This window comes from Alosa sapidissima, chromosome 11 (genome assembly GCF_018492685.1).
Source record: "Alosa sapidissima isolate fAloSap1 chromosome 11, fAloSap1.pri, whole genome shotgun sequence".
Classification (NCBI taxonomy): domain Eukaryota; kingdom Metazoa; phylum Chordata; class Actinopteri; order Clupeiformes; family Clupeidae; genus Alosa; species Alosa sapidissima.
Genome location: NC_055967.1, coordinates 8,346,103 through 8,363,824, shown reverse-complemented (window position 1 = coordinate 8,363,824; position 17,722 = coordinate 8,346,103). Strand labels below are relative to the sequence as shown.

Below are 17,722 nucleotides of genomic sequence, written 5' to 3'. Positions count from 1 at the left end.
GTTTTTGAATGTCTCTCTCTCTGTTTGTGTGTGTGTGTGTGTGTGTGTGTGTGTGTGTGTGTGTGTGTGTGCGTGTGTGCGTGTGTGTATGTCCGTGTATGTGCGTGCGTGTGTGTGTTCGTGCTTGCGTGCGTGGTGTGTGTATGTGTGTGTGTGTTAAAACAGGAGGAACTGATTATGGAGATTGTAAACAACCCTGACTGTGAACCCAAACAGCACAAACACTCCTACCTTCGTAGCATCCTTGTCATGGTGTTTGTCACCTTGATGGTAAGAAGTACTGTACATAATGTAAACAAACAAACAACACACACACATACACACACACACACACACACACAGTGTGATACTGATATAAAAAAAACAGCATCCAAATATTCAAAAGCCTGTTTCACATGACAATACAAACACTGCTACTAGTCACAACCACATGAATAAGTAAGTATGCATACAGTAACATTTTCTCAGAGAAACACAAGTCCATGAATGAAAGCAACAACCTACTGTACTTCTAAAATCAGAATGCTTTTTGACATTTAATTGACAACTACAATATCTGGGGTGTTTGGGCAATTCCTAAGAACAATTCTTAAAGCACTTGGAAACCACAGTATAGTTTTGTCGTATAGTCTTTTGCCGTATTGTTTACAATACAGTTGTGGCAAGCGATGCATAGGCCCTTGAACACGGGGCTACTGTTCATTATGTGAGCCGTTGTTCCCGCTGCTTTCTACTATGTAGTTAACAGAATGGTTCATGATGATGGGAACCACAGGGTCAGATTATATTTGGTGGGGAGTGTTTGAAGCCGAGCCTTGATCATGCTACTTCCTGGTTAATTCCACAATGTTTGACATAGCAACAGTATCTAAGGTCTTAGAACACTTGCAAACTTAGGATTGGACAATACGTGTTCTGGGGCGGAGTTTGGCGAAAGGTCAATTGAAGAGCGAAGCTGGATTTTGTAAAACAGAATGTGAAACTGTGTTATCCTAAGATATATTTTAGTTTCCCTTAATATGTTCGGTGATCTCTGGGCAAACATTGCTGGCTTTTGTATTAAATTTACATCTGAGGTCTCTCTCTGTGTCTGTGTCCAGTTGGTGCTGATCATTGGTCTGGCCCATGCCTTGGTTGTGTTCCGAGTAATTGCAGCAGTTCAGCTGACCGACAGCAGCTGGGAGTTCGTGAGTGATCACGCCAGCCTCGTAGCGCTCATGTTGGGGGCTGTGTTACACTACCTCACCATCACCATCATGACACGGGTACATCTCAGAGACTCCCTGTGTGTGTGTGTGTGTGTGTGTGTGTGTGTGTGAGAGAGAGAGAGAGAGAGAGAGAGTGAGTGTATGAGCGTGTGTGAGAGAGAGCTTGCCATTAGTCAACACATGCTGATTTTCTAACTTTGATCTTTTGGCAGGTCAATCGGATAGTGGCTATCAAGCTGTGTGACATAGGTTGGTATCTAATTGTTGGCTTTCTCTTTGCTTCCTTGCTTCCATTGTTACCATATCAATAAATCGATTCAATTCCAATTTGATCAATAAAGTTATTAAGTAGCATTATCAACATGAACTTTATAGAGCCCTTGCACAGAGCCAAGAAAAAAGAATTGTAGCCTTACGGTTGAAATATGCCATCTAGAGGTATATATGTGTATTACATACTGTACATTGTTCACTCCAAACAACATTCATTAGCACTTCATGATTGATGCTGGAGTTGTTAAAAGGTGCCCAATTGAAGTAGATCTTCTGAGTTAGTAATCAACAACCTTAGTAATCAATCAACAACTAGTAGCTCACCTGTTCCACACTGACTTATCTTCTGTTCCTCGGCAGAGCGGGTGCGTTCCAATGCTGGCACGGAGCGCAGCTTTACAGTGAAGATGTTCACCTTCCAGTTCTTCACCCTCTTCTCCTCCCTCATCTACACAGCCTTCTTCCTGGGAAGGTACCCCCCCCCCCCCCCCCCATACACACACACGCATACAACACACAAACACCACCGCGTTCATTTATGCCTTACACAGGTATGGCCACCTCTCATCCTCTGAAGGTGATGGACACTGAAGTGACAGACACATTTTTTTCACCCCCCCCCCTCAGGATAAACGGCCATCCAGGAAAGTACACCAAGTTAGTGGGCAAGTGGAGGCTGGAGGAGGTGAGTGTCTAGTGCAGGTGCGTTTTGTTCTGGACCCAGTTAGAACTCTTCTCTGAAGCTTCTAATCTTCTAATTGCAGCTTGTACTGCAGTGTACCTACCTCACTCTTTCCCAAATATTTTGTGTGTCCCTTCCTCTACTAGAGGGCATATTGTGTATATAGAAAATGAGGCCATAGCTCAAAACAGCAGCAAAGTGAAATTAAATCTATTGAAGTGGCTCATGAGTCGACTCTGTATTGGGTTCTTCCTTTGCTACACTTTTCCAAGAACTATTATGACAATCGGCTAGTAGTTTGTGTGTATTCCTGCACACAGTCAGACAGACAAGCCACATAAAAAAAAACATAACCTCCTAGGACTAGGTGGATGTGAAAATATGGAAAAGTAGAATAAAGCAAACACTTTAACATCCTTAAATATATTGTATAGATTATATAAATTAAATTGATAGTATGAATAACAGTGATGTCTTTTTCTTCCCAAGTGTCACCCAGGAGGCTGTCTGATTGACCTGTTTATTCAGATGGCTGTTATCATGGTCCTGAAGCAGATCATCAATAATGTGTTTGAGATCACTGGACCGTAAGTTTCCCTCTGTATGCTGCTTTGGGATGGTGTCAGTGGTTTTCAATGATTGGCATGCAAGTTCAGTGTTTAGCAAACATGTTTCGATGGTCCAAGGAACACGATGACACCACACTTTCACAGAGGTTATACTATGTGAAGAAATGACAAAACACTTTAAGTCACATTCAGCGAATGTATATCCACTAGCTGTTCCTTCTGTGTGTCTGCTGAAGAAAAGGTCAGGTGTTCGTATACAGCCAGGGCTCTGTGAATGGGTTTTCTCTCTGCACCCTCACACAGAACCTCCCTTCTCTTTCTCTCTCACTCTCTCTCTCTCTTTTCTCTCTCTCTCACTCTTTCTCTCTCTGTCTCTCTTCAGTTGGCTGTCTCGCTGGATGAAGCGGCGGAAGCTTCCACGCAAGAAGCGGAGGTGTGTAAACTGCTACGTGAAGGAGAACCAGGAGCCCAAGGTGGGCATGCAGCTGTGTGACAACTGCAAACTGCAGGACCTGCAACGCAACTACCGCCTCAACAAAGTGGACTGCTTCAGCCTCTTCAATGAATTCCTGGAGATGGGTAATAATAATAATAATAATAATAATACAAAATAAAAAATGAGTTAACTAAAAGCTCTCATATACAGTACAGAGGCAGGCTGCTCCATAGCTTTGGTGCATAATGGATAAAAGGAGAGTGTGGGTACTGTCTGTTAACCATCACAGTGTTGTTACGTAAGAACCTAGGTGTTTTACTAGACTTCTCTTTGACTTTTAATAAGCAAGTCAATAGTGTTTTTTCCAGCTAAGAATGATAGCAAAGCTTAAGTCTTTTGATTTAGAAATCCGTATCCATGCATTTATTTCTTCAAGGCTTTTAAATGATTTAATTAAAAAATAAATTGACTTGACTTTACTGTGTCACAATAGAAATAGATACTGTATCAGAGGGGTTGATTGGTAATAGATTTTATGGATGGAAAGGGGGAGATATCAATCCCAGGAAGACCAATAGCATAGAGTTTGATTTTAACAATACAACCTCATTTCCAAATTAGTTATGAAGCTGTGTGAAATGTCAATAAAAACATCAACTATGATTTGCAAATCATGTAAACCCTATATTTCATTGAGGATAGTGCAAAAACAACATGTCAATTGTTGAAACAGAAAAATGTATTGTTTTTTGGAATGGTAGTTATATCTCTATATCCGGTTCTCTCCGCAGTAATCCAGTTCAGCTTCACCACCATCTTTGTTGCTGCGTTCCCTCTGGCGCCTCTCCTCGCCCTTCTCAACAACATCATTGAGATCCGACTGGACGCCATCAAGATGGTGAGCCTGGAGCGCCGCCTAGTGCCCCAGAAGACCAACAACATCGGTGAGCACCAACAACTCTCAGATGGAGTTTTGTGATGAATAATTATCTTGCGAGAGTGTATTATATTGCTTGTATTATATCTCTCCGGCTAGACTACATTTCGGTCAAATGTTGTCTCTGAGTCTCTGCGCTTGGTTTTGTTTGTGGTTGTGTCACTGTGTGTGTGTATTTCTATGCTTATGAATGAGTGTGACTTTCTCAAATTCAGCATTTGTGTGTGTATGTGCATGTTGCTATAAGGGATTGTGAATGTTTTCATCTTTGACTGCATCTGTGTGTGTGTATCCTCTGTCCACAGGCGTGTGGACCACTGTGTTAGAGGCAGTGGGAGTTCTGGCGGTCATCGCTAATGGCCTAGTGATTGGTATTTCATCAGACTTCATCCCTCGGCTGGTCTACAAGTACTACTACGGCCCGTGCTACAACTCCACTGAGCCAAGTGTCAAGTGAGCTGAGAGGAATAGCAATCATCTCATACTTAAATATATGGAATATGATTTGTAGATCCACTGAATATCTCTATTTTCAATTGTGCTGCATTATTGAATGAAGTTATCAATAATACATACATAATCTTCACACCTGGCTCTTTTGCTCACTCCATCATCCCATCCCTACCCTCCCTCTACTCTCTCTTTGCTTTCTTTCTTTCTCTTTCTTTCTCTCTCTCTTCCTCCCATCCTTATCTTCAGCTGTATGTCGGGCTACATCAACAATACTCTGTCCACCGTGCAGGTGAATGACCCAGGACTTAATTTCCATCTTAGTCAACTGATGACAGATGAAATCCACAATGTGACTCACTGCAGGTAAGGTTTGAAGGGAACTCAAGTGACAGTACTAATGTGCCAGTGATGATTGATTAATGACCAGTGACACTGTATAGATAGGCTACAATATTATGTCTTTCCCTTCACTCTTTTTTTTTTATTATTTCTCTCTTCATTGTTGTCAGTGCTTTTTAACTGTCAAGAATAGTTGGAAATATCTGCTTTTTAAAATGCTGTCTGGAAGGATGGCTCTGTTGAAACTGAATATATAACCAGTCCTTTTGATGCATTGGCTGTAAAAGAAAACTTTTACTGTCAATGCATTTCTGTCACAATGTATACTGTAAGTTGAATAGATTCAAGCATATTTGTCAGTTTATAAAGTGTGCAAATGCTAAAAAAGGGGGCGAGGGTGTATACTGGCTTGTGCTGTCAGTTGCAGGTCTGTAAAAAAGCGTCAGTTTTAGAAAATAAACCGAGGTGGGAATAAGCAGCACAGAGAGCACTTATAAGATCTTCTGCCACATTACTGTCCTGACACTTTGTGATGCCTCTCTCCTCAGCTATAAGGACTACCGCAGCAGTGAGGATTACAGCCTAACCCCACAGTTCTGGCTCATCTTGGCTGTGAGACTGGCCTTCGTCATACTGTTTGAGGTGTGCTCCCTGCAATTCAGCCTCATTGTACTGTGATGAATATTATTAAACAGTATTTGGAGAAATTTTAAAAACATGTACTTTCTAATCAAAAGACAAATGTCAAAAAGTCTTTTATTCCTTTTTAATATATAATCTCTGTCTTCCCCTCTTCCCCACAGCATGTAGTGGTGATTTGTAAGTTCATTGCCGCCTGGTTTGTCCCAAGTTCATCACTTCAGGTGAAAAACACAAGACTTCACGACAAGCTGAAGAGGCTAAAGGAAGAGTTAAGGTGAGTCCAGTTGTAAGGCCTTTGTTGATGACCGTCTATGACCAGCACAGGGTTTGTAAATGATTATTTAAAAGCCATAATTCAGTGGTTATAAAATGGCATTATTTTTTAACAAGAAAGGACCTTGCACTTCACATCCTCAGTGAGTCACAAATGTAGCGTACAAAAAATACAAAATATACCATTCTTGATTTAGATGCAAAGTCGTGTATATTGCGTCTCTGGTAGGAGTTTCAACATTAGTCCTAGAACACATGTGGCTTATTTCTACCTCTGCACTGTAACCGACTTGTGATGTGAGGGCCTTGAATTGGCTGTTTTATTGCACAGTCTTAAAGCTGCAGAGATACAGTTTGTTCTTATAATGGCTTTCAGATTTTATAATAAAAATGATGTCAAAGCTTTTTTTTTAAATCTTTACTTGTACCATATTCACACATGTATGTTCTGACTTGTCTCATGTGCTCTATGCTTGTTTGTTGTCCTCACACATATGCTTCTATTCCAGCGGAGAAACCTTCTACTGAAGAAAAAGATTGTTTCTTTTGGGACCCTATATAAGGAGGGATCCAGGCTAATCAAGAACTCTTGAACTAATGGTGTTTTTGATAAGTGAAGAAGTCTGTTATGTCTATACAGAAGCAACTGTAAAGGAAAATGAAGTATCAAAGGCAGATTCAACTCTAAGAAAAACATCTAACCTATTTTATTCAAACTACTGAATTTGGCCCCTCAATAAAGGGGTTAAAAAAGTAAAGAAAAGAATAGAAATGAAAAGGAATGAGTGCTGATGAGAACTTGCACCTGTGCCTTCACTGTGAAATATTGAGTTGGTCAGCCTGGCCTGTAGCCACACCTTTGCTGGAATGTGTTGAGGGACAGTGCAACTGTTCAACAACAATGTGGCTGCAATTAAACCCGTTCTACTGCAGCTGTTTTTTTTATCTGTTCAATTATGATTCATCATCTGTAGCATAGTAACAGATGTTGTATCATATAAAGTCTGTCTATTACCCTCCTCCAGGGAGTTATACAGTGATTTACTGTAAATAGTATATGTACTATTAATATTGTAAATAATTCCTAGGCTATAAAACCACGTTTGAGAGCCTGAAATTATGACTTGTAATTGAATACAATGTACAATTGTTTGGAAAGTGAAGGATTTTGTACTTTTTATATGAATAAAATTGAAATATAAATGTAGGCTAAAGCCTTTTCTCCTCCTTTTACCTGCCCCCAGAAACAAATAGCCTACACCAGCGTGCAGAAAGCTACATGTACTGCACTGTGTTTTTACTTTCGCTCTCAAACAGGTGAGACTTGTCACGTGAACTCAAAAGTGGGTTGTCGAAGTGACTCCACACATAGAGCATAAGATGTGTGCTTTCCGCAGTGCTAGCTCTCAGCAATTAACATCTTAACATTAATGTCTTAACATTGAACATTTTCACTCAACACCTGGGTCGGCTCGTTTAGGTGTTTTGACATGACGAACAGAAAGATCGTCCTAAATTTGCTCTGGACGTGTGTGATCTGGAACAGAATGTTGGTCACAGAAGGTAAGATTTCAACTTCAAGATTTGGTTATGTCTAGCAGACGTAACTTTGGCTTGGTGTTAATTAATGGGAACCCGTCGTTACTTCATAAAACCTGTTATGTATCAAGGGTAGTATAGCCCACTATCTACGTAGTAATTATTTTACTCTTAAAAGCCAGTCTCAACATCTAAATCCCATAATTTGTCAGTCTCTTCTGGGGCACTAATTACAAAGGTTATTACATGGTTTTGTCAGAACTGTTTTGCATATGATGTCAGTTGATCTTGGATATTATGTTTGGTATGATGTTCCATTTGGACTGGGACTGACTATTGACTAGGCTAGGGTTACCTGAAGGCTAACGACAGACAAGTGCCCTTCGGACCCGGATGTCATGTGGCATGCTTGCAGTAGGCGACGGTAGCCTGGTTAATATAATGGTCATGGGTGTTTTAGTGTCATGTGAAATTGTCTAGGCCTACGTTTTTACGGAGGGTCTAGAGGCCTTTGTTCAGTATAGACAATGAATTAGTGTTGATTCAGTGGTTTCTCACATTATCTATGCTGAAAAAGAAGTTATGATGAAATATTGTTTACACACCACACAGCCAGTTGAGTTGACTTTCCCATAAAGGTTGTGTGTGCGTGTGTGTGTGTTTACTAGTCTAATGGGTGTATCAGTGTTGTTCACGCTCAACATTGGAGATGTTGACGGTATTCAGTGTGTAATTTTGTCAGACATTGTCTCATCAGTAGAGTAGAGTCAAGTTCTTTTGCGTTTCATTTGAATGAATTCAAATCAGATTAGTTTCTCTGTCCCTCCCCACACTGAGGGAGGTTTCCTTCTTGATGCCCTTTAGCCTACCTTAAAGCCCTGAAGGGGATCCTCTTGTTGGTAGACAGCAGTAGTAAACAGGTCAGGATAATTTTTATCGGTATACACATGAACTCTGCCCTCATGGAGGCAACCTGTTAGTGAACCAGGTCCTGGAGACCTATATTATCTCACCTACCCTAACAGCACAAGGTTGCAACAAGGATACTACATAGTGCAGTTATTTCTTAGGCTGTAGTTAGTGTTTCCCGTTATCGGTATGTCTATAGATATTGTTGTTAAGCCTTGTATTTCCCCTTCCATAAAGATATAAATAGCCGTTGCCCTTGTGCAGTGCTGTTGTAGTATAATGTTTATTACAGTAACTACCTCTACTTTGGTACTGACATTAGAGACTGCTGTATGGCTTCAAATGGAAATAAACAAATGTAGTCTTATCTCCAAATGGCCGAGCCGTACCATCCTACTGTCCTACATCATCAGTAAATGTAATTTCTGCTGTTAAGCCACCCTTACTTTCCCCTATTAACTTATCTCTAATGTGTCCTAATGCAAAGTGAACCTTCTAAAGCACACACGCACGGACGCACTCACACACGCACACACACACACACACACTCACCTTCACACTCCATTAACTCTGCCTACGCCAACATCGTCCACCAGTACCATCACCAGGAGTTTGTTTCCCTTCCCTGCTCACTCAGACCCATAACAAAACTCAGCCATCAGGCACCAGGCCAGCAGCAGCACAGGGGAAGGCCTCCATGCAAAACAGTGTCTGAAAAGCATCACAGGTTAAATGGGGTTAAATGTTGCTCTGAGGCCATGCACTTGTTCAACCTGCTTTCAGAGCATGATATAGCAAATTATATCACTTATTATATCAATTAAATCACACACACACACACACACACACACACACACACACACACACACACACACACCCACACACCAGGGTGCAAACGTACATGCAGTGTGCAACAAGTTCATGTGTCTTTTTGAATGTGGATCTCAATGGTAAGCAGCATTAGAAGATAGCACAAGCAAAGGGAACATATTCAAGTCATACGAGTTGCATCTCTGGGTGCATTTCATTTAACAATGCCCTCAGGCTGTTCACTGTGAATTTTGAAAGCAGTATATGCAGAGGCATTGCCCCATATAATAGCAGAGGCGGACAGAGTACACAGCTTCATTACTTGAGTAAAAGTACAGATACCCTTTGCTAAATTTTACTCAAGTACAACAGTCAGATGTCTACTTAAGTAAAAGTACTGAAGTACTTGTTTTTAAAAGTACTTGAGTATCAAGAGTACAAGAGTAGCCTACATTTTCTAAATATTGCATTACTTCTGCCACAGTGCTTACATTTATGTACAGAAACGTCCTACATTGAAAAATGTTAATGTTAATACCTTGAAGAATATAAAAGGAATTGAAAGTAAAATCAAGTCATTTTCATCTTTTTACCATGTTGCCAGGGATGGGCAGTATTTCTAATACATGTATTTAAAATACGTATTTCAAATACAAAATACTATTTTGTAATTGAAACACTTGAAGCGAAAACTGTCATTAACTTGTTCAGAAAATTGAAATAGTCTGGCGAGGTGGGGCCACAGGTTGGCACATTCTCGGGATGGACCTGCTTCGTCTTCATCCATTGTTTCGTCCATGGTTTCATCTCTTATCTAAATCTGACCATGGAGTTGACTTTGGCGGAAAGCTGAAGGTGATAGGCTGTCCCAATCAGTGGCGCCTGCACAATCTAATTACATTTGAGAGGGAAACAACAAATTGAGGGTTTCCGAGATTTTTCTTTTCTCCTTTTTTTTAGAAGTAGTAACGGGTACTCATGGTTATGGATAGAAATGTAGTGGAGTAAAGAGTACAATATTTGCCTCTCAAATGTACTTGAGTAAAGTCATGAGTACTCCCCAAAAATGATACTCGAGTAAAGTACAGATCCCTCAAAATTGTACTCAAGTAAATGTACTCCGTTACTATCCGGCTCTGCCCCATAGCCATCAAATGTTACGCAGCATATTTATAGCACATGTTTGAGTTGCATTGATTAGTCTTGTAAGGGGTGCTGTGGCTCACCTGCATGGTGAGGTCAGGTTTCAGCCCCCTGGGTTACATAAGGACACGGCCTCCATCAGCTTCAGCTGGGCTCATGAAGAAGCCTTTTGTTTTTACCTGACGGATATTCACACACACGCATGCCATGCACACACACACGCATGCACGCACACACACACACACACACATACACACACACACACACACACACACAGAGACACACTCGCAAACATAGACACACACACAGACACAGACACAAACAGACACACAAACACGGATACAGGCATATGGAAATTTGTATTCAAATACACATGAACACACATGCTCATAATCACACATATATGTGCAATATATCCTCCCTCACCTACAAAATGAAATATCCCCCCCCCCCCCCCCCCCCCCCCGCCCTCTCTGTCTCGGTTTTTTTCACGCAGGATCTGCCTGCTCTGAGCCGCCAGAGTTTCATCCCAGTGCGTCGTCTGAGGTCTGGGGTACCGAGGGGACCACCATCACCCTAAACTGCACTGTCCTGCTCGCCTGGGACAGTAGTGACCCAAGCTGCAACAACAGCCTGCAGTGGTTCAGAGAAGGTGCACCCATCAACGCCAGCCACTACCCCCAGAACACCACAGAATGGTGAGCATAGGAGAACCACAGGCAGGAGTGGTAGGCTAGACATGCTGTACAAACCAAAGAACATTACAGTCCTTTGATTTTCATTATTACACCAAAGAGGGCACCAGATTAACTTACTCTTACAATAAATGCTAGTACCGGTATGTTGTGAACGCCTTTATAATATGTCTAATCGTGCGTATTATAAATGGATTGAATGATGTCCAAAGACCTTTATAGTACACAGCAGACAGTGTGTGTGGCAATGATGATCTCCCATGGCCCTGAGTGATCTATGATTAAAGCACAACCGTCATATGAGGTCTGAGCCCCCACCTCAAGACAGAACAGACACATCAGCCACTAGGACCCCTACTTACACCTTAGCTAACTTAGCAAACTATCCCCTTAGAATTATCTACGTTCTGAGTAGTTCTGAGATATTGAGCTTCAATGTCTTAGAATTCCATAGAGTTATACTGATAAGCGGAACAAACCTCTTTAGATATAATGCATACAACTACAAGAAACACCTCACCTGACCTTCTTAAGGTGTCACAGAATAAGAATATGAGTAAAGGAAGTCCGCCACACCCACACCAGTATTTCCTCCCAATAATATTTGTTACTTATAACGTTTCGAGCGTGAGCCCTTCATCAGACATCAGGCTTGTGCAAAATTCCAGAATTTAATTGAAACGGGCTCTTAAATTCCAATTCAATTCTTGAATTTCACTTGCATTTCAATTGAGGTAGCAAACAGGAAGCAGAATTGCAAAAAATTGTGCACAACCCTGTCAGACATGAAAACGTAGTGAAACACACCCATGTAAACACAACACATTTTGTCCAGTACCCAGTTTTAGAACTTGGATGTGCATGCTTTATTTTATTCTTACAGAATAAGAATATGTCAATAACTCAGTTTTGACAAAAATGTCAGATAGAACCTTAAGTCCCTCCACTCGGCAGCCATATAGCAATGCTTTTTGGGCACTCATCGGGCATCCTATTCAGCAGAAATGCGTGTGCGCAAGGCTTCACGACACCAATCTTGCTCCAGCGGCGAGTTTACAACACAAGGGAAGATGTCTTCATACACCATATGATTGGCTCAATGTATTCACATCACACCACATGACTGGCTCAATGTATTCACATGTCGACATTTTGCCGAGGAAGGGGGATGGGATATGTGTAGACAACGGCCATATTGACGTTACAAACTAACCCCATGCATTTCTATGGAGGATTTTTTGAGTGCTGTGCCTCCTCATTAGAAAGTCTCTGGTATAACCTACTGCTGACCTAAAAGGAAGTGATGTGATTGTATGACAAGAAGGATTATTGTGTCGTGTGGCTCTCATCTACTCTAGTCACCATGGCAACCAGACCCAGGTGAGCAGCGTGCTGCAGGTGAAGCTGACGGACTCAACAGACTTCGGGCTCTACAAGTGCATCGTGAGGAACGCATCGCTCACCTTCAGCTTACACAAGTCAGGTAAGAGAACACACAAAACATAATAATACTTGCACACTGTCAGTGCAAGTAAGCCGGCATACAAAACAAGGACATGACTGTGATATGGACTGGGGACAGAAATGCTGGACTTTGATTACTTGATTTTCTTCTCCAGACCTAGAACAGATTTGGAAATAACAAATAGCCAAATTTGCAATTTACATGGATACACAATGCCTATTAGGGCGCATTCACACTACACTGTTTGGTCCGAACCCGAGTTCATTTAGACCGTTCGTTTAGAGGTTCGTTAGAACTCCAGTGCAGTTTGAATGCCTGTTCCAAAACCAGGAAATAAACTGCTGCTTTTGCGATGTTGCCGAGCGATATTGGTAAAAATAAGCTAGTGTTTATGACATGAAGTACAAAAGTGTAATGTGAATGGAGACCAGCTGGGTCAGGGCTAGGGGGGAGTAATCACACTCGGGTACGGTCCAGTTAAACGGACCCAGTGTGAAAGCAACCTTACATGGACATTTCCTTACAGAAACATACTTACACAAATCATGAAACTGGAAGTTTTGGTTAGTAAATCTCATTTTTAATCTTGTGTGATATTAGCAAGTAATATTACGTTGTGATATTTTGCCAGACCTGCCTAGTCACACGGCTACAGTAGTGGCGGCCTTCACCCTGCTGCTACTGCTGGCCTTGGCTGCACTGATCTACTCCAGGTGCCACCTCAACCTGAAGCTCTGGTATAAGAACACCTATGGAGACTACGAGATCAACGGTGAGGAGCCCAGGAAGGTTCAATATTTTGCAGTGCATTAGTACACAGTCATAAAGTTGTTATCATACTGAGTGTGTGTATGTGTGTGTGTGTGTGTGTTTGTGTGTGTGTGCATGTGCATGTGCATGTGTACATTTACTGTAAAATATGAGAGATGTGACATTTAAATGATTATGGCTTGTACAGTACATGTATATAATGTGTGTTTTGCTGTTTTAAATCACAGATGGTAAGATGTATGATGCCTACGTCTCTTACGTGAATGACGAGAATGACAAGAAGTTTGTGAACTTCATCCTGAAGCCTCATCTGGAGAACAGATACGGACACAAACTGCTGCTCAACCACACAGACATCCTACCAGGAGCAGGTAAGAACAGACACACAGAGGATCTAATATGCACAAAGGGAATAGTTTTTGACATAGGTGTGCACACTAATATGCACAATAGGAATAGTTTTTGACATAGTTTTTGACATAAGTGTTTGACATAGGTACTCGTTCCTCCTGTGTTCAGGAGGCAATGTGTGAATTGGCTGGAATTGTGAATGGCTCAGTCCGACCCACTGTAGCTGCTTTCCATTTGCATGGCCTGGACTGAGGTGCTCAGTTCAGTATGAGTAGAGCAGACGCATTTGGCAAAAAGTGTATTGGATTAGAATTGCGGACTGTTTAGTAGTTGTGATATGATGTGACTCTGTGTGTGTGTGTGTGTGTGTGTGTTTGTGTGTGTGTGTGTGTGTGTGTGTGTGTGTGTGTGTGTGTGTTGTAGAGCCGTCTGCAGAGCTGGTGATGAGCGTGAGCAGGAGTCGTCGTCTCATCGTGGTCCTCTCTCAGTCTTATCTACAGCAAGAGTGGTGCACCAGCAACTTCAGGTGACCCCTCATATTACAATAGCCATACCTGTACAGGGCAATTCCACGGAAAATGGACTTTTTGTCACATCCATAACGCCAGTGAAATGCCTTGGCATTTGTATGATGTGAATGATAATGCTCAAATTTCATGTAATCATTCACATCATACCATACCATCACATTTTATTGACGTTATGGATGTTACAAAAATGTAATTTTCCATGGAATTGCCCAACTGTACATGTTTGTGCATGTGTTTATTTAAAGCAACACCAAAGAACTTTTCTACTGTCGCACACACGCTATTTGTTTATGCAGCACTGGCTTTGCAAATAACAATGTCCACAGACAAGGTAGAATATGTTGCATGATTTTATGAAAGTACGATGTATTGCAACATCAGATGCAAGTCAAATTTGTACTTTCTTATGTCTCGTTCCATCGAACTACAGTACAGATCCACTACCATCCACTATCCATCTGGCAAACTAGTGCGGTTATAGCCGATAGAGGGCCGCGGAGCGAATGCAGAAGTGCCGTTCACCCTGTTATGAGTTGATGAACCACTGAAACCATTTCTTATAAGGTTCTTATAAGGTACAAAAAACTCTTTGGTGTTGCTTTACTAAGAGATCAAGAGATTTTGCAATGCAGAAGAAGTTTAGGGAGGTACTTGAATATGTGTACGTGTATGCGTACATTTGACCGTGTGAGAGAATTCATGTCTTTTTATACTTTTGAATATTGTATCTGTTTGTGTGTGCGTGTGTTTGTGTTTGTGTGTGTGTGTGTGTGTGAGTGTGTGTCTGTGTGTGTCTGTGTCTCTGTGTGTGTATGCGTGTGTGTGTGTGCTTGTGTGTGTGTGTTTTAAGGCAGGGCATGTGGCATCTACTGGAGCTCTCCCAGAGACCGATTTTCATCATGTTCCAGGCTCAGCAGAAGCAGCTCAACCTGGAGGTGGCGCACCAGCTCAAAGAACACGAACACCGTGTACACACACTCATCTGGGGACCACGCTCCATGGTCAGACACACACACTCACACACACACACTCACACACACAAATACACACACACACACACACAAATACACACACACACACACACACACACACACACACACACACACACACACACACACACACACACACACACAAATACACACACAGATTATCTTAGAGAACAACATTTGGGAATCTTCAATGTCTTGTAAATCTGATACCAAGAGAATGACATTTTGCACCAATGTCCAGTATCTGTGGATTAGTAGGAAGACAAAGACTTCTTTCCAAGGTAACATTGACATAATAGCCCCTCTCTAACACCCCCCCACTCCTCCCCCCTCAGACCCCCTCGTCTTCGTTCTGGAAGGAGCTGGCCCTGGTGATGCCCCGTAAGGTGACCTATCACAGCAGCCGGTCCGCTGGGGATCCCCAGACACTCTTCCAGGATGACAAGGACCCCATGCTCTCTCTGCACCCGGACTACCTAGACTGCCGACCGGACCCTGACCCTGCTGGAGACCTGGGTAAGAAAGGTGGTAGTGGGGACATCAATCTGGGCCAACTTTTGCTTGATAGGATGATGTAATTTAACATACTGTAGTCCCAGTACAGAGCATGAAACTGACGAGTTGCACAGAGAGTTTGGATGAGCTATTGCTAATTTGCATCTCTTATCCCTAGTTGGCATTTTATTACACAATATTCATAGCCTTCATAATTTGATATAGAAATGATATGGAAAATGTCTGTAGATATACTAAAATACACATACCACAATATACTGTTGTTGTAACTTAACTGCAGATGTAAATTAGCAAAAGGCTAACTCTGGTACAATGCATCAAATGGCAACATGTATGTGTAAAATTGCATATGGTCACAAACAAACAAACAAACAAATAAATATTGCATGTAATGTTTGTCCTGTGCTGCAGGGCTCAGGCTGCCGATCCGGGCCCAGCCGTCCAAAGCTCCGGTGTTGCCTGCGGCCCCCATGGTCCCTGACCTCTCCTCTGAGCTTCGCCCCTCAGACATTGATGTGTCGGACCTCGGCTTACGTGACTACGCTGCACGCACAGACTTCTACTGTCTCGTCACAGAGGATGATATCTGACTGAAGAGAGAGATAGAGATAGAAATAGCAGCAAAGCTTCATATGTGACTGTGTGTGTGTGTGTGTGTGTGCGTGTGGGCATGTGTATGTGTATGGACTGTACTGTATGTGTGCAAATGTCTATGTATGACTATGTATTCATATGTAGCCTTTACATTTGGCTGACGCTTTTTAACCAAAGCGATTTCCAACAAGGGAAACAATCAAGGTAGAGTTTGATAAGTTAGTGAAGCAGTAAGTGCTACTTCCATACAGTCAAGTGTCAGTTCTAGGTAGGTGGTAAATGCTAGAATTAGTAGCAATCAGTATCTCAGCAGACAAAAAGACATCAGAAAGGATTCACAAACATTGGAAATCTTCCTGCCACAGTCTCTTTGTTGTCTTTTTAAAAATATATATTTTTGTAAAAATAGAAACAAAACCTGATCCATGGTCTGCACTACATTCCTACCCTGGCCTGGGCAAATCTTCATTTCACCATGTCACTCCATGCCGCTCCCCTGCTTCCTTACGTTTTATGTCAACAGAAAACCACAATGCAGCTGTTTGCAGGGACTGGGCAACCATAATGGCACAGTATGATTTAACCAAGCTCACAAATGTCCACAGCAGAAGGAAAGAAAATCTGCACAAATTGAACAAAGTTCAGACTTTTAAGGGGCTTGCTTTCAAATATGGTACTATGGTACTACTCCTTCACATGTAAATATTTAGTACAAATGTAAAGAGCTGAACCACCAAGTGTATATTTGTATCTGTATTTATATCTGTACTGTAAATGGCGATATTTGATTACCAAATTACAATATGAATCATACTTTTCTTAGTCTTGTAACCTCCTGTAAGTGTGACCTAATTTATTTTATGTGTGAAGGCGTTTTGATTCTGTTGGCCAAATGATAGTTTGATCTATTTGATGATCCTTATCTACCAGAAAGCTTGACTTCTGGCACTGCTGTGCTGTGGCAGTGAGAAGCTGTAAAACACTGTGCAAAAAATATTTAAATATATAAATATATATTGAAAATAAAAACTGTGTTGGAAGCAAAGTGGTTCCTCTCTGTTTGTCAGTCGCCAAATGGTGCCCCCACAGCTGCATCAACAAGAGTTTTTAATTGGGCACTAGGGGGCATTAGAGTTACAATATCTGACATTATTAGTCGTTTAGCTGACACTTGTATCCACAGCAACTTACAGTGAACTAATTACGAGTCACCCTGGAACTCGGTGGTTAAATGGCAGCCCAGGGAAGTTGGTGTCACTTGTCTCTTAATAAGTCTATCCCTTTAAACTTTTTGAAAATCGTTACTGCGTTATCATTCCCAATGGGTACAGTGTGGCGACAAAGTTACATTTCAACAGTTTTCCACATAATAAAACACTTTCATTGATGGCACTGAGCATCAGCCAGAAACATAATTAGACTAACTGGTGGCAGCACTATGTTCGTATGTTCTGCTGGGAAGGCAACGCAGGGCTGTTATTGGCAGAGATAGCCAGAGTACCATGCAGGCAATTCTTCATGTTTGAGCAAGAACAAATATGTAAACAATTGTTCATGTTTGAGCATGAACAAATCCCAAACACTTCACATTCTATATT

At 41.6% G+C, this 17,722-nt stretch overlaps 2 protein-coding genes across 2 annotated transcripts in view; both read left to right on the top strand.

Annotated features, from left to right (window-relative positions):
* The window catches only part of LOC121723367 (anoctamin-9), a 22,307-nt gene extending 15,288 nt beyond the window's left edge, over positions 1 to 7,019 (top strand). The window contains exons 12-24 of the mRNA XM_042108967.1: positions 166 to 270; positions 1,101 to 1,265; positions 1,421 to 1,457; positions 1,842 to 1,953; positions 2,109 to 2,166; positions 2,653 to 2,750; positions 3,115 to 3,311; positions 3,960 to 4,112; positions 4,411 to 4,558; positions 4,805 to 4,921; positions 5,446 to 5,539; positions 5,701 to 5,813; positions 6,322 to 7,019. Coding sequence (XP_041964901.1) covers positions 166 to 270; positions 1,101 to 1,265; positions 1,421 to 1,457; positions 1,842 to 1,953; positions 2,109 to 2,166; positions 2,653 to 2,750; positions 3,115 to 3,311; positions 3,960 to 4,112; positions 4,411 to 4,558; positions 4,805 to 4,921; positions 5,446 to 5,539; positions 5,701 to 5,813; positions 6,322 to 6,340 — 1,416 coding nt within the window. The 3' untranslated portion in view covers positions 6,341 to 7,019. The remainder of the gene's footprint in view (positions 1 to 165; positions 271 to 1,100; positions 1,266 to 1,420; positions 1,458 to 1,841; positions 1,954 to 2,108; positions 2,167 to 2,652; positions 2,751 to 3,114; positions 3,312 to 3,959; positions 4,113 to 4,410; positions 4,559 to 4,804; positions 4,922 to 5,445; positions 5,540 to 5,700; positions 5,814 to 6,321) is intronic.
* Positions 7,020 to 7,147: 128 nt separating this feature from the next.
* On the top strand, positions 7,148 to 17,169 carry sigirr (single immunoglobulin and toll-interleukin 1 receptor (TIR) domain). Its single transcript, XM_042108990.1, has 9 exons — positions 7,148 to 7,375; positions 10,710 to 10,911; positions 12,267 to 12,391; positions 13,005 to 13,145; positions 13,372 to 13,515; positions 13,919 to 14,021; positions 14,876 to 15,026; positions 15,350 to 15,530; positions 15,942 to 17,169. The coding sequence occupies exons 1-9, from the start codon at positions 7,303 to 7,305 to the stop codon at positions 16,118 to 16,120; spliced, it is 1,299 nt and encodes a 432-aa protein (XP_041964924.1). The 5' UTR covers positions 7,148 to 7,302; the 3' UTR covers positions 16,121 to 17,169.
* Positions 17,170 to 17,722: the final 553 nt, after the last annotated feature.